This window comes from Kryptolebias marmoratus, linkage group LG5 (genome assembly GCF_001649575.2).
Source record: "Kryptolebias marmoratus isolate JLee-2015 linkage group LG5, ASM164957v2, whole genome shotgun sequence".
Taxonomy (NCBI): Eukaryota; Metazoa; Chordata; class Actinopteri; order Cyprinodontiformes; family Rivulidae; genus Kryptolebias; species Kryptolebias marmoratus.
The window spans coordinates 2,454,087-2,469,935 of NC_051434.1; the positions used below are offsets into that span (position 1 = coordinate 2,454,087).

The 15,849-nt window shown below is 38.7% G+C and overlaps 2 protein-coding genes across 2 annotated transcripts; both read right to left on the minus strand.

The window, feature by feature from the left end:
• Positions 1-1,227: 1,227 nt before the first annotated feature.
• Positions 1,228-8,212, minus strand: daxx (death-domain associated protein). The gene is made up of 11 exons (XM_017427671.3): positions 7,919-8,212; positions 6,629-6,892; positions 5,847-6,290; positions 5,632-5,763; positions 5,406-5,522; positions 5,034-5,265; positions 4,416-4,585; positions 3,931-4,081; positions 2,961-3,543; positions 2,563-2,698; positions 1,228-2,037 (listed from the first exon to the last, which is right to left on the minus strand). Exons 2-11 carry the CDS (start codon positions 6,872-6,874, stop codon positions 1,978-1,980), a joined length of 2,271 nt encoding a protein of 756 aa, XP_017283160.1. The 5' UTR covers positions 6,875-6,892; positions 7,919-8,212; the 3' UTR covers positions 1,228-1,977.
• An 897-nt stretch (positions 8,213-9,109) lies between these two features.
• On the minus strand, positions 9,110-12,755 carry tapbp.1 (TAP binding protein (tapasin), tandem duplicate 1). The gene is made up of 8 exons (XM_017427672.3): positions 12,553-12,755; positions 11,541-11,735; positions 11,061-11,309; positions 10,617-10,976; positions 10,178-10,501; positions 9,856-9,957; positions 9,706-9,725; positions 9,110-9,603 (listed from the first exon to the last, which is right to left on the minus strand). Exons 1-8 carry the CDS (start codon positions 12,611-12,613, stop codon positions 9,592-9,594), a joined length of 1,323 nt encoding a protein of 440 aa, XP_017283161.1. The 5' UTR covers positions 12,614-12,755; the 3' UTR covers positions 9,110-9,591.
• Positions 12,756-15,849: the final 3,094 nt, after the last annotated feature.

Here is a 15,849-nt window from a genome sequence, read left to right on the forward strand (position 1 = left end):
TGTCTAAATAAACCACAGCTGTCAGTATTTTGAGTTTCTGCTTTAATATCTTGTAGGATTTGATCAGCTTCCTGTCTTTAAGAAGCTGATATGAAGTCCTTCTCTCCTTTAGGACTGTCTGTTCAGAAACACATCTCACAGACTGTTTAATAACAAAATGTATCATTTATTCAAATATAAAAAGAAGAAAAATTCACAGTGAATGATAGATCGCTCCTCTGTAGAAACAAGGACAGATCGTAGCAAAGACCATCACATCCCAAAATCTCTAATCTAACATCTCTGAAAAGAGCTTCTACCCCAAAATCTCACTTCACCTGGCAGGTAAAATGTCACAAACATGGCATCCAGAGGGGAAAGCAAAAAGAGGATATTCAGAGGGGTAAAATCACCTGAAAATGGACCCACAGACACACACACACCAATCTTAACACACCAGCTTAAAAAGAGGAACATCATTCACTCAAATTTAAAAATATTAAGTATTTTAATGTTTAATTGTTGCATGAAACAAGAAGACTTCCCTTTGAATATTTAACTGAATGTTCGATCCTCAACAAACTGACCAAAAAAAAAACAAAAACAAGAATAAAACAGTTTTTTCCTTTTTGTTTGTTTGTTAAAGTCCAGAACTGATCCGGACGTTTTCCAGAGACAGATTTTCCAGCAGGGATCAAATAAAACAGATGACAGAAGCAGCAGGTCTGCCGTGAGGTTGGATTGTTTCTGGAAGGAAAAGTTAAAGTGGGAATCTGGGACACTAATATCAACAAAAAGCTGTTTAAGATGAACTTAAAGGGGAATAATTAAACTACCTTTCCTCACCTGCGGAGTTAAAAATATCTTGAAAAAACAGCTAATTAAAAAGATTAAATTCAGGTTATTTCTTTATATTGAATGTCTTCAGTTTGCTTCTCTGTTCCAACTACAGACAGGTTTATTTATGAACACATCTGGGTTCTACAGCTTTTTGTATAAAGCATTAAAATAAAAATACAAGGTGAATTTCAGACCACTTCTTTCCAGCTGTCAGGTAAATCTGAAGAGAATTTTCTCTAAGATAAACATTTATAACTGGTTTTCAGGTGGCAGTTCAGGCTACTTCAACAGGCAGTTTTAGTCCTAAACAATTAAAAAAATAAACTGGAGATTTTTATGTCAGGAAACTTTAGTTATCTTTAATTTTCTAGAAACCAAACCAGCTGAATAATCATGTGTCATGTTGTATTTTATCTGACAACTTTTTATTTAAAAAAACTTGAAAACCACAAAAGCTGTAGTGAGCATTTAAACATAAAACAGTTAACTGAAAAAGAGATTTGGGAGTTTATCAGGAGCTCTTCTGATTTAATGACCTTCAGCTGAAGCAGCTAAACCTTAAAATCTGTTTTTAATTTGTTTATTTTTACTAATTCTTTCTGCTGCAGTTACACCACAAACAACCACATGGCTCACTCACTCATTAAAAAAAGCAGGTAAATTTACGCCACCTGAAAAGTTCTTTTTTACAGACCCAGAGCCCCCTTAATGTAAACGACCGAGCGTCTGTTCAGCTGCACAGCGACAGGCAGTTTATCTACAGAAACCAAAGTCAGGATGTCAGAAAACAGCTGAAGCACGAGTCCAGTTGTGCTGCTTTGAACAGGGAATAAGGAAAGTAAAGCCTGAAGAGTCCCACAAATGTCAGAAACACTTCCTGTAAATGTTCAGGAACAATCAAAAGTCCGAAACACAAATAGGCCATTTTTGGCTTCTGTTGGCAACGTGTTAAAGTGAGCCTCAAACGTCTGTTTCCACTGCCATGAGGGGCGTGTGCATGTCGTGTAAAAACAGACTTAATGTTCCTGTAGACTTCAGATGATGGTTCAGTTCTGATCTGCAGGAAAAGCTTCAGCTCGCTGCTCCTCACGAGACCAGAGATGACCTGGATCAGGTTTTCAGGAGGTCGGGTCCAGAATGCAATTCATATTTAAAGTTTCATTCAGAGTCTGAGAGGACGATGATTTCATCTGGGTCGCACTGAGTCGCCACGTTAACCTGGAAACAGGAAGAGGAACGGATTAACCACTGAATAATCTGAAGGTTAAAAACAATCATGTTCAGTTTTTCTTTCTTTAAATATATGGAAACAGTCTCATCTGTCCCTGCTGTAAACAGTTAGAAAGTTATTAAAGTGACCCATCAGCCCAACTATAATCTAGAAACAGCTCTTTATTAAAGTTGATTTAAGTGTTTTATTTAAAGGCCAAGCCTTTCTGAAGGAATGCATATCACCCGCCGGTGTTCCTGACAAAGCTTTAAACTGAAATCATCTTTTGGTCAAACCCTGAGTTTATGTGACACCTCACCTGAGCTGTTAGTGCTCAGTATCAGTTACTATATACTTTCTAAGTGTTGTTAAATTAAAGTTTAAGTTAAGTATTGTTGTTATATTTTGGTTAGACGGAAACTGATCTGGTTTTTAAAGATCAGCGTCGCCCAAATACAAACAAACCAAAGGTTGCTGACCTTTGACCTCCAATTTTAATCTTCTGCTTGTGAATTTAACAGCAGTTTCTGTACCTTGTTCCTCTTGGGGGGCGGTGTCGTCTGAGAGCCGCAGATCACGCTCTGAACCGGGCTGTCGGCTCGGGCGGGGTCTGCCTCCTGAGGAGAGCTGCAGCTGATGACGCCCATGTCCAGAGAGATATCTGCATCACTGATGAGGAGGATGGAGGGAGGAAGAAAACAGAAGCAGGGGCTAAATACCAAAAAGCCATCAGAGGTTCACAAAACCTTTCTGGATGATTTGGTTCAGGTCAGATCTTTTTAACTTAAAGGTGTTTCATGGACATCAGGTTCAGAGGAATGAGTTATATCTGAGAAACAATCACTTCTGTTGTAGAAACTCAGAAATAAACATACAGTAAAATAACTGCAGACATGACATCCAGTCCTTTATATCACTGCTTCAGCCTCACCTGTCGTAGCTGATTTTCTGTTTGACATTTCTGGAGTTTTTGGAGGTGATTTCCTCTCTCTTCCTCTTCTGGCTCCTGGTTGTTCTCGGGCTGGGAGGCGGCGACGTCCCGTTGGTCGTCTGAGTTTCACACTCATCCACACTGACTGTTTCCCGCTCAGGTAAACAATCCCCATTGGCTGCTGCTGCTGCTGCTGGGGGGGCACCTGCAGTGACCTGGTTGTCCCTCTCAAGCACAGCTGAAAGCTGATTGGTCGAGTCCACAGGCTCTTGTAATCCTGCTGTGCTGCCATTCGACAACGACTGCGGTTCGTCTGTCTGCATGGGCTCTGATTGGACCGTGCTGCCACTCGGTGACGGGTTGTCCCTCGGAGACGGGTTGTCCCTCGGGGACAGGTTATTGGACATTGGAAAGGTCTGGGTTTCATCAGAAGAAGGACTTCCTGTTGTAAGAGGCTCATCTACATCTTTCACGCTTCCTTCGCCGCCGGCAGAAACACTTCCTGTCTGATCGTAGGTTTGATCCTCCTTGTTGTCGCTCTCAGATGGTTGTTCTGCCTCGCTGTCATCTTCCTCGTCCTCATCTTTGAATAAAAAGAAGCAAATCCAAGTGATTAACAAACCCCTGTCTGTCACAGAGCAGACACCTTGGTTCTTTTTTACTGATCAGTGTTCAGATATCATCATCCTGGCATCGCAGCTTCTTCCAACAAGTCGGTTCTCTTTTGTACACAAATCTACCTATGAGCTCCTAAACACACCAACTTTAATACCTAAACCCACCTCTGTACCTTCACAAATATAACGTGAAGATTTAACAACATTCCTCCCTTTAATAAGAAGTGAAATTTACAGACACAACCCTCGGTCATAAAGAGCTGATTAAAGAGGTTAAGAAGAACTTTTCGATCAGAATAAAGTTCGAATATTTGAACCATCGGATCTTTCTGATTGAACATCTTCAGTCTAACCTGCTGCGTCGTGCTGAGTGCTGGCCTGGATCTCTTCCTCAATGTCAGGCTCTGATGATTCATCCTCCTCATCCTCTTCCTCCTCCTCGTCTTCCTCCTCTGCCACTTCGTTTGGCTGTTTCGTCTGAGTTTCCTCTTTTGATTTGACTCCCTGGAAATGCAGGACGTAAAGTGTTATGTTGCTGTGTTTCCTAAACGTTCTGGTTTTAATTAAAGTAAATTATGCAGAACTGCCCTTTAACTGTAACGATTCACAGCTCAAGAGTTCAGTTTGAAGTTTTACTAAAAGCTGCTATTGAATAATGTCTAAATAGTCTGGTTTCTACTTATCAGTTAGATTTCCATTTTTATTTGACAAAATATTTAAAAACAGACAATTTAAAGACTACAGATATTTATTTTGTTCTTTCTGGACCAAACAGTTGAAACAGCAGGAATATTTGACCTTTAACAGTTTTATCTCATGAATGAGTTTCCTTGTTCACCTCTTTGTCTTTGCTGTCCTTCTCCTGTCTCCTGAGTCTCTCCTGCTCCTCGGTGTCGTCTTGTTTGACGGCGAATTTGGTGATGACCTCCTCCAGACGAGACAGACCAATCTCTCTGTTGGACCGCAGCTTCTTCAGCAGAGAAGGGTCAGACAGAGCCGGGTCAGTAGCTTTGGAGAGAAGTGGAGGGAGAGCAACATTATTTGCTGCTTTCTTACAGTAAATTAGAGCCAAAACATTCACAGACAGCTAAATATTTACAGCCAGAATGAGAAAATTAGAAAACATTAAATCCCTTTTTACACATCAGTTGATCCTTATAGAAACTACTGAAATAATTACTAAGAACAAATATCACACAATAACTACAGTTAGTCAATCATCTGAACTCTCTTACAGCAATACACTAAAATTCTGTATTTATTCATTATCAGTTTTAGTTGTTGTCATTCGTCTATTATTAACAAACTGAAATATCTATTAAGCTGTTAATAACCTGAATATATTCTCATTAATCCTCCCATACTGTTCTTTTCCCCTGATTTTCTTTCCCACAGCAGCAAATAAAAACAGATTTTAAAGTAAATACAGAGATAAAGTCAGAGTTTGAAGTCTCACTGTGCTTGTAGGAGTCCGTGAGGCGCGAGCCGAAGTTGTAAACCAGATCGAGGTGGCGCCGCTCCTGCATGTGGCTCCCGGTCTCTCTGAAGGCCTCCTGAGCGATCTGATTCAGCTGCTTTCTGCTCAAACACAGGTTGTGGCGCTCGTTGGTGCGCAGCACCTGCTGCAGGATGTCGTGGTAATCCGGAGGGTTTCTGTGTGCCTCGGGACTGTTGATGAAACGCTCGATCTGACGAGAAGAAGCGCAGCAGAGTTTACTGTCAGCTAAAAACACACAGCAATCTGCTTACAAAGATCTTTGTAGCTGAAATCAGGAAAGATTCAGGTTAATTAACAGGTGTTGTTTAGCAGCAGACCTGGCAGACTCACCTTCTTGTTGATTTCAGGAAATCGCGTGCCGCAGAATTTGATCCTCTGTTCAATGACTCGGCCTGTTAGTTTTTTGTAGCCCTTTAGTTCACATAATTTTTCATAAATCTTCATCATCTGGGAAAAAAAGAAAGAAAAGAGAAAGGAATGGTGAGTTATTGTCTGTTTGTTGTAATGTTTTATCTTGAATCTGTTAATGCAGCTCCATCTTTTCGACTTCACTGACCTTCCGTTTGAGTTTGTGCTCCTGGATGTACATCGAGTCTTCGGTCTTCATGTCATCTAAACTCAGCTCCGCCTGCTGCAGACGGTAGATCTCATCATTATACACCTTCAACAGATTCTCCAGGTACGCGATCTGAAATCAAAAGCAAATATAAATCATCAAAAGCCTTTTTCAGGAAAGGATCTGTCTTTATAGTGTTTTTTGGATTTACTCACCTGTTTCTTTAGTGCTCTTTTGGCTTTTCTCTCAGATTCTGGATCTTCCTCTTTTTTCTCCTCCTGGACTCCCGAGGTGGAAGATTCCTCTTCTGCTGCAGACTTCACCTCTTCTTCCTCTTTATCCGTCTTACCCTTAGTCCCGTTTTTGATCTTGAGTGAAGCAGAGGTAGATTGAAATGTACCTGATGTCGTTGCAGAAGGCTCAGCCTTGCTGAGGACCAGCCTCTTCTTCAAGGCATGCTGCTTGAGGACAGTAGACAGTTCATGAATGTAGACAAATGTTTTGGAGAGGTTGGCCTGAGCGCGGGTTAGACATCGTCCCAGTATGTTCCTGAACTCGACGGAGGACAGATAGTCAGGAGAGGCCTTGGTGTATTTTGTTTGAAGGAAGGTTAAGACCTCAGGGCAGTCTTTAGTGAGAGGTGTGCAGTGCTCCACAAACTGGACAGACAAAGAAGAAGATTAAAATGATGCCACATACACCAGCTGAACATTTTATGAGCGAAAGACCAGCTAAAAACAAGTCAAAACTTGAATAACCTCATTCCTTCAGATCAGTAAGAATCAAATCCTTTTGTCAATTTGTTTCAGTACAATAAAACATCAACAATTGCATAAAACTTGAACTCATTAAAGGAGAGACCAGTGAAGGCAGCATTTATTAAGTGAGCGCCGGCTGAGTCTTAACTTTGGTAAACCTGTGACAGTTTCAAGTTCTCATTAAAGAAAAAAATGCACTAACACAAGGACAAAAAAACAACCTTTGAATGATGTCTCACCTTGTTGAAGACCTTCTCGTTCTCCGCCTGCAGGACATGAACATCTTTCTTGGCTGAAGCCAACGGGGACTCGATGTTGGCGGGCGCCGGCTGCTGAGGTCTGAGCGGCAAATTATGTTTGGCTTGTTGCTCACAGGATGAGGTGGCAGCAGAACACGAAGGCTGAGGGCTCGCTACTTCTTCTTCTTCATCATCATCGTCAAGGACGATGATCCTATCTGCTATCGAGGCGGGAGCCACCGCCATCCAAAACGCTGCTTGGTTCTGTTTACAAAACAAACAAACGAACATGAAGAATATGGTACAACTGTGGGGGGAAGATGTCACAAAAAAATCTGATTATTATAATAATAAATATTTGGGAGAAAATGTGACACTTTCAGTTAATTTAATGTTTCAGATAATCTAAACCTTCTCATTTGGTTAGGAACAAGAGCACCAAAAATTACTTTTGAGGTCTTCAAATGCAAATAAAGTGTAATTATATGATTATAAGTTATTGAACTGTTTGAATATTGTTTGTCTGAAAATTTAAGGGACTGTAATCTGACTCCAGGTTGTAAATTATCAGATAAAACTTAGATTAATACAAAAATGCAATGATTCAAGTTCCTTAAAATACTAAAAATAAACTATTTTTGTACAACATATTTAAATCTAAAAACTGTCTGGAGAAAATAAATATACAAAATCTGCATAATTTTAATTTCAGTTATCATAAAAAAAAAGTTTAACAAAATTAAAACTAAGATGAATCCTTGATTTTGAACATCTTAACCATTACAGTAGATATTCACTTTAAAGATAAATATAATTTATTATAAAATAAAGTCCAGGTATGGTTTCAAAATACAAGTCACTTCTTTGGGCAGGAAATGAGCAGAAACTTCAATAAAATATTTAACTATAACGGGGTTTGCTACAAAATTTCATAAAGTTACTGAGAATTGATTCTCACTGTGTATATATAATCATTAAATAGTGTTTAATGTCCCACAAAGCTGACATTAAAAAGAATGTGATAAACAGGTAATAAATTCCTGTTTAGAGGCTTTTAATATTAAAAAACGCTTAAAACTCGTCAACCTGAGTTCTGAGAAATAATGGAAAACTACTCGTTTATAGAATACGATGCAAGAGACAACAGTAAAAGAAACTGAAAGAATTATTAGAGGAAGTTTAATATTTTAATCGCTGAAAGTTTTGCATAAAGAACAACAGAGCAAACAGAAACTGAAAAAGAAATTAATGATTATCATAGCAGTTTATCACATATAATAATGTACTCACCTCTTATTTAAGAACAGTTTGACATGAAAATAAAGGAGTTTAACGTTTTACAACCGCACAATGCAGCTAGTTAGCTAACGTGATTAGCATTAGCAGCTAGTTGTCATTTTAAATTTTACTTGTAAAAATAAAAAAATAAAATAACACCTTACGCTCTTTGTATTGAATAATTACCCAACGAAACAAATTAGATATATTATTTTCATCCCTATAAGACTTTTCGCTCTTCTACACAAAGATCGCAAACTTAGCTATGTTGTCGAGTCGAAACCCGCTAAACTCCGATAAGCACCGACGATTCTGATTGGTCAATGAACTGTCTGCGACGAGTAACAGCTCCTACTATTGGACAAAGATGTCACTTGCATCTTTCTCTTTGGGTTTAACTAGCTTTTAACCATCACCGCTTAGACGCATTACTGCCACCTTCTGGACAAACCAATGACTTACAAGTAGAAGGGATTTCAAAGAAGAAGCAGTTATTTCCCGGAAATATATAAATATTTCTTCTGTGTATTTCATTTGAAGTCATATTTTTAGTTTTGTATACCGAACTTGGCCTAATAATAAACATTTTAGAAGTTCATGTTTGAGTCCTGACTGTTTTAACCTGATGTGAGTTTTTGAGCATAAATCATATATTCCATACAATAAATTGATTTAAGTCCATTTCTGTGTGTACTGCCTCAATATCTTTAAAAAGTTAACTCTTTGTAACACTTCTGCCATTGCTTATTATCATTTTGTTCAGAGATAAAGTAAATAAGGTGACAAAAACTGTAATTATTATTATTTTTGTTTTCAGCAGACTTATTGAAGCTTCAGACATTCACCCTCTTCTATCAATCAGTCAGGAACTGTAAAACCCAAATAAAAGTCAAAATTGTTTTAAAAACATGTTTTTATTTAAGTTAAAATGCAGAAATCCATCAACTCTGATGCAGCTTTGAAGTAGACAGAATGACAGAACGACCTGCTCCATTTTTATCATTTCCTTCACATTTCATTGATTTCAACACAAAGCTGAAAAAAGTTAAAGTATAATTTCTAAAAAGACACAAAGAGTGCAAACATGTTCAAGAAAAATGCAAAAAATATACACCCATTAGATTTTTTAGTATTTACAAAATAGTTTTTTAAGGGTTTGAAAGTTTTAACTTAATATTAAATTTTCTGTCTTTAAAAAAAATAACAGTTTTTCTTATTTAAAATACACACAAATATGTGGTCCATCAAAAAGTAAATGTTATTAAAAACCTTGTTAAATAACAAAGTTATTAAAAGAATGAGGACATCATTAGATAATTTTAAAATGACCAAATGAAGCTGATCTTTTCGTTCAGCGTAATCATTTCTGTCCTCTCAGTTTTTGGCTCTTTTCCAGTGTTTATAACAAATTAAAAGAGGAAAACAATTTAATGCAGCAGTACCACCGACACAATATTTACACATCAGGACAAATGTTTATATTGAATTAAAGCAAATGAAATAAACCTTTCTTACAAAGCTATGGTAAAAAAAAATGACTGATTTTTACCGTCACCACTGGCTGTAGAAAAAAGAGGAATTATGATCTGAGTTTAAAGCTGGAGGGCTGCTACTTAAATCCCATCAAAGGTACAGAAAATGTTCAGCAGTTCAACAAACAATCGATCGGCTGACGTCTGTCATCTTTATTTCTCTTTCTGTGAGGAGGAAAAATAGGAAAAATCAGTACAGGAAACACCAAACCAAACTTCTTACTTATATAAAATATATGTTTTTAAACACATTTCAGATTTCCTTACCTTATCTTCATCGGTTTTATCTGAGAATAAAAACAGGGAAATAAAAAGACAATAAAATCAGAAACATTTTTAACTAACTTAAAAGCTAAAAGGTATTTTGCAACTCACATATAATCAATCAATTAAAGCATTAATTTGATAATTTGTTACCTGATCCAGTGAAGGTCCAGGACACAAACTTGATGAGGCCGTAGAGAACGAGAGCCACACCGACCATCGCCATGGAGTCTTCAATGGAGGGAGAGCTGAACACTGAAGAGAAAAAATAATTAACTTTGTTGAATTTAGATGCCTTGAAGGTTTGATATAAAACCCTGAAATGTCACACAGTAAGAGGGATGTTTGATTGTGAAAAAGATACACAAACATTTTAAATGTCTCAAACCATAAAAAGTCCTGATTCCAGGACAATGTGGTCTATGGGGGAAAACTTTAATGCAACAGTAAACAAAAGGTCCAGAAAAGTGATTACCGATGTTGTTGAGGGTCACGCTGGCCCGTCGGGTTCCTCCAGCATGAACAGCCACACAGGTGACCTCCCCCCCTCGGCCCAGGTCCAGTTTGGACGTGTCCAGCTCCAGCCGGGTGCTCTGGCTGTAGGTGCCGTCCCAGGACTGCCTGTGGCCCGACATGCTGCCTGTTCCCAGGGACCTGGTCTTCCCGTCGGCACCTTTAAACTCCCAGCTCAGCTCCAGAGGGAGGGGGGCGAAGCCGGACGCTTCGCAGAGGACATTTATGGTCTGACCCGGGACAGAGAGGGGCAGAGGGGAGGGGTGGATGGAGAGGGACGGAGGTTCTGGGTGGAGAAAATGAAAAAATCTGGTGATATTTGATTTATTACAGAGTTTAAAACTAATTTTAAAGAAATCAGAAACGTAAAAATGCTTAAAAATGTTAAAGCTTTCCCTCACCTACAATCTCCAGCTCCATGGCCACCTGGGCCAGCAGGTACGGCAGGTAAACTGTGCAGATGTACGTCCCAGAGTGACGGACCTTAGCCTCCTGCAGGATCAGCGAAGCGTTTCCTCTCTTGTGCAAACCCTCAAAGTCCAGAGTGGCTCCCTCCTCAAGTGTATCAGCCAAACGGTCCGTCTTCCCGTCGTAGGCCAGGACAAGACGTCCGTCACCTCTGGTCTGGTACCGCCACTCCACAGCAAAACCCGACGTGAACAGAGGTGAGGAGGAGTCGGCCCAGAAGCCACAGTCCAGAGTGACGGGTTCCCCGAGTCTGGTGGTCGCAGACATGGTTTTACTTGTGACGCTCAGGATCACTGAGGGAACCAAGAAACACACAGCTCAGACAAAACTAACTTTCTGAACATTTTAATCAAAGTTTTCTGAATAAAACTCCTCACCATCGTGTTCTTTGGTTCCTGTTGGAGCTCGTGTGATGGTGGAAACCCCCAGCTGCTCGTCGACGCCCTGGAAGGAAGCTGAGAACCAATCAGCTTGCAGGTAAATGGGGCTGAGGGCGGATTCTGTCAGGGAAGCGACCCATTTCAGGCTGGATGGCTGCGGCAAGAAGGGGTTGATCTCACAATGGGGCTTCTGGATGGAGCCTCTGGGGGGGTTGAAAGAGTGATGGCAGAGAGTGGCTGCAGGGTCTGAGGACAGAGGAGACGTCAAGTTAACAATAACTTATTGTGGTTTAAGTAAAACATACATGCTCAATTTGCTTTAATAAAAAAGATAGGACATAAATAATCAAATAAGAGTTTGATCTTAATGGGAGATGTTCATTTTAGGCTTGTGTATATTAAAAATAGGTGTATATAAGAAAAAAAGGGTTCATTGAGATGAAGGTGTGTTTGCACATCTTGTCCAGTTGAGCTAACCTGTGATTATGTAGACTCTGTTGGGGTTGATGTCAGAAGGAGCCTGCTGGGACTCTGAAATGTGGCTTTCTGCATCAGTTCTGATGTGAAGAAGGGATTTCTCCTGCGTCGTAGCGCCAGTTAAACCTCCTCCTCGACCCGCCTTCTCCTGCACAAACCAGCACTCTATCATGGGGCATCTGCTGCCGCTGCAGGCTTCAGACAAAAAAAAAAATGAACCAAAACAATCAGAAAAACATAACAATACCAGCATCATTTGTTTTACGACAGTATGTTCAATAATAAATGTTGACATTTTGCTTGCATGTAATAACTCATAAAAATTACACTAAATAAGGTATTTGCAATTGTTATTATGAGATGTGCAAAATATAAAAAACTAACACCTAGACTTAAAAATAACTTCTAACAGAAATAAAAGAAACCCTGTCCTTTAAAAGGAAAAGTGAAAACTGCAGCAAACAAAAGGTCAAAATGGATTCTTCTCCTCAAGCTTTACAGTTTTGCTTTCATTTAATTCAACGATATTTTAATGAAGACACTTAACAAAGACCAAACTCCAAATTGTGTCTTTTTCAGCATGTTATTTATTTAGTTTATCTAAACAAAATTAGAAAGAGATGGACAGAAGTTTGGGGGCGTTGAACGCTTTACACCAAACCCCATAAACAAATACACTTTTTTAAAAGATAAAACAAATTCAAGGAAAAACACAAAGTGCGCAAACCTTAATAACAACATAAACCCATGTTTTGTGGCAATACGCTAAATTCGGCCTAAACAAGGATCATATAAAACTAAATATTATTACTTTTTCAAACCAGATGTTTGCGTTGCTTTGCACTTTAATACTAAAATACTTTATAAGCTGTATTGAACTAAAAAGAAGTTCAGCTCGTATTTGTGTGCTAATCGGCTTCCATATGGCATGTGTAAAGTTACTTTATGCATAAAATATGTTTTTGTTTAGTATTTTCTGTCAGAGAAGTAGAAATTAGCATGGCTAGCTTACCTTGGATGAAGCAGAAAACAGCAACAACAGATAATTTATAAATTGTAGAAAAGTTCGTCATGTTTCTTCGTGTTCCCGTTTACCTCAGGTCTGTTCTTTACCCTAAACACGAACACTAAACTGGGTTTAGGAGGCTGGTTTTCCCCTACAGAACCCGAACAGAATTTTATTTTCACTTTCACATTCATTTACCTGGATGTACAGCAGTTCCCCTGTTCCACCACCAGAGGGCGCCCCCGACCACAACTCTGACTCTGTTCACGCTTTCTGTTTTCCTCCTTTGCTTCCTGATTCTCTGCACGTTTACATTAAATGTTAAACTCTTTCCTATTTTTTAAATCAATTTTTTAAATCAGCCAGGGATAATCAGCCAGGGATACTCATCCCTGGCTGATTTATGTGCACAATTACACATCTGATCCAGAAAAGAAGGAATAAATGAAGTGAACATGAGAGGCTGCAAATGATCAGGACTGGAGTCCAGTTAAAGAGATCAGGACAGGAGAGACAGAAACACGGAAAAGTCCTGAATAACTTGAATAAACCCACTCATTTCTTGTTTTTAGAACCTATATGCATGCATGTTCAGAAACATATATTTAGATGCTATATTTTCTTTGTTTTCATCTTTATTTATGCTTGTATATAGTCACTGTGATGTTTTAGTAATAAACACACTGGATTGGAGTCGATGTCGTTTACTAGTCACTGGATATTAAATGTTTCTCATACATCACTACATGGTTACCCGTCCGTCTCTCAGTGTTGTTTGTTCTCTACGTCCGCATGCGCACTTGCCCCTCGATCCTTCCTGTTTTTCTTCTGGTGCGTTCACTGACAGTCTGTAACATCAATATATAAACACCGCTGTATACATTACAGTCACTGTTTCATCCAAAGGACTGTTTAAGCTGCTTTTACTGGATATAACACTGAGTTATGTTGTTTAAGTTCTATGTGAACACTGATTCAGCATTCACACAATAATTACTGTAGTTTTCATGTTTATTCCTGTATGTTTTTGCATTCTAAGTACTTCTGCATACTATTTTAGCCTTTCATATATCAAATCATTTAGCTTTGTCAGGAGATGGGTACTACAACATTATTTTTTGTACATTTTAAAAATTTAATTTTGTTTACAAATATTCCCAAATAGAAATACATCAATATTTCTTCAATTCTGTCAAAAATATGAATCAATTTGAAATCTGCTTTAGGGTACTGGCTCTGTCTTGTCTTCTTGTGCTACTTTTAGCTTTGGGTGGTTTAGCTTTTAGCTAACACTTTGCTGCTTTTAGCTTCTAGCTACTGTTTGCTACGTTTACCATTTTGCTATCTTTAGCTAGTGCTTAGCTCTTTTTTAGCTTTCAGTTAGTGTTCTGCTTGTTTTCGTCTTAACAGCTCAGTTTCATCTTCTTCAACAAATGTCAGCAGTTATTCAGCATTTCTGCTGCATTTTCAGAGAAATTCAGTTTCTCTTGTTTAATTTAAATCTTGAGCCATTAGACGCTTCATGAGGTTTTTGTTTTCTCACTACAGCTGAAGTTTTTCTGGTTGTTTTTTAGTTCATCGCTGGAGAAATGTGGTCAAACCAGCTGACAAATAGCTTCATCGTCCTGCAGCAGGCAGGTGGCAACAACCTGGTTTGTGTGCCAATTTGCAAATCAAATAAACGCTGTAAAAATGAAACCTAACAGGCTGATCACGTGATTTCCAAGAAGCTGGAACCTGTTCTGTTTCAAACCAGGAGGTGGAGTTTTTAAACAACTAAAACTGTCATCAGTTCTTCTTTTATTCACTCAGAGCTGGAGGTGGTGTCATGTTCAGTTTCCTGTTTTATAACATGTCAGACAGCAGAGAAACCTGGAAGCTGACCTCCTTTATTGTGTGATTCATTGCTTCTGACTTTTCCAGTCAATTAGATTCTGTGTTTATGAAAGATTCAAACCTATGATACTTTAAATAACACAAACTTTTATACAGATATATAAACGAAAGAACAAACAGGGTCTGTCACTGACAAATAAACAAAAAGGAAGAGACTGAGATCCATTTTAAAGCAGTAAAATGACTTTCAAACAAGTCACAACATAAAGTCTGTGACACAGTGAGGACTATATTTTATTTTAGGAACAGCAACACGAGGTTGACACTAAAAACAGTTTCACCTGAGAGGGAAACAATTTAAAACAACATCTTCAGGTTTATCAAATCTTATTCTGATATCAGAAACACTTTATTTGTCTGAATAGACATTTGTCTGTCTACAATAATTCATCACAGTAGGCAGGAAAAAAGCCACCTTGTCTACAGGTAAGAATATCAATAATCAGGTGGTTGTTTTCACCTTTTACAAGCTGGGCGCTTGGTGGGCGGAGTTAGAACAGGTATGGTAAGAACACCTTCAATAACCTGCATTTACAACATGCCTGAACAAAGATTGTTGCTGAGTGCAGGAGGCTCAGCGTCCTCTTTGAGTGTGTGAAATATGACCTGCGTGCGTCTTTCAGTCTAAAGATATCAGCAAAGATTGTCTTTTTTCTCCTTAAGCAGATTTTTCCCTTCACTCTGCCGCTTCCACAGCTAATCACTGCTTGTTCTTCCATGACTGAAAGATTGTTGCAAACCTTAAACCTTTTTCTAAAATCTAAAATAATGCATGACAGTAAGTCATGGAAGATAATTTTCAAATTTAGAGAAGTGTGTGAGGAAGTTAGCAGGGTTGTTATATTTCAAATCATGCTTTCTTGTTGCACATCAGACAGAACAGAAGAAAATGGTATATTTAAAATGTCCACTCATAAATGACTTACTGACATAAAGGGCTATATACCATATTTCCAATCCAATCCAACTTTATTTGTAAAGCATTTTAAAACACAACAACGGACCAAAGAGTTGTACAGAGTCAACAATAAAAAATGACTCACATGAGACAAAAAACATAGTAAGAGACACAAGATCAGATAAAACTATAAAATCTAACAAGAGAAAAATAAAATGGAGTAAATATAATTAACTCTTTACAAAGCCTTAAAAGCCAAGGAAAATAGGCAGGTTTTAAGAAGAGAAGCAGGCAATGAAGAGACCTGTCTGAGATGAAGGGGAGTTTGTTCCACAATTTAGGAGCTGCTGCAATAAAACCTCGACCCCACCTCAGCTTCAGACCTTCAGCTTCAGACCCCCAGCTTCAGACCCTCAGCTTCAGACCTTCAGCTTCAGACCCCCAGCTTCAAACCCTCAGCTTCAGACCCTCAGCTTCAGACCCTCAGCTTCAGACCCTCAGCTTCAGAC

Bases quoted from the DNA above. Each gene is read 5' to 3' on its own strand.
- tapbp.1 (XM_017427672.3), bottom strand. From the start codon at position 12,613: ATGACGAACTTTTCTACAATTTATAAATTATCTGTTGTTGCTGTTTTC. The intron at 11,736-12,552 runs GTAAGCTAGCCA...TTTTGTCTGAAG, and splicing joins TGTTTTCTGCTTCATCCAAG to CCTGCAGCGGCAGCAGATGC. The intron at 9,958-10,177 runs GTAATCACTTTT...TTTTCTCTTCAG, and splicing joins CGTGACCCTCAACAACATCG to TGTTCAGCTCTCCCTCCATT.
- daxx (XM_017427671.3), bottom strand. From the start codon at position 6,874: ATGGCGGTGGCTCCCGCCTCGATAGCAGATAGGATCATCGTCCTTGAC. The intron at 4,586-5,033 runs GTGAGACTTCAA...TTCTCTCCAAAG, and splicing joins CACGGACTCCTACAAGCACA to CTACTGACCCGGCTCTGTCT. The intron at 2,699-2,960 runs GTGAGGCTGAAG...CCTCCTCATCAG, and splicing joins CAGAAAATCAGCTACGACAG to TGATGCAGATATCTCTCTGG.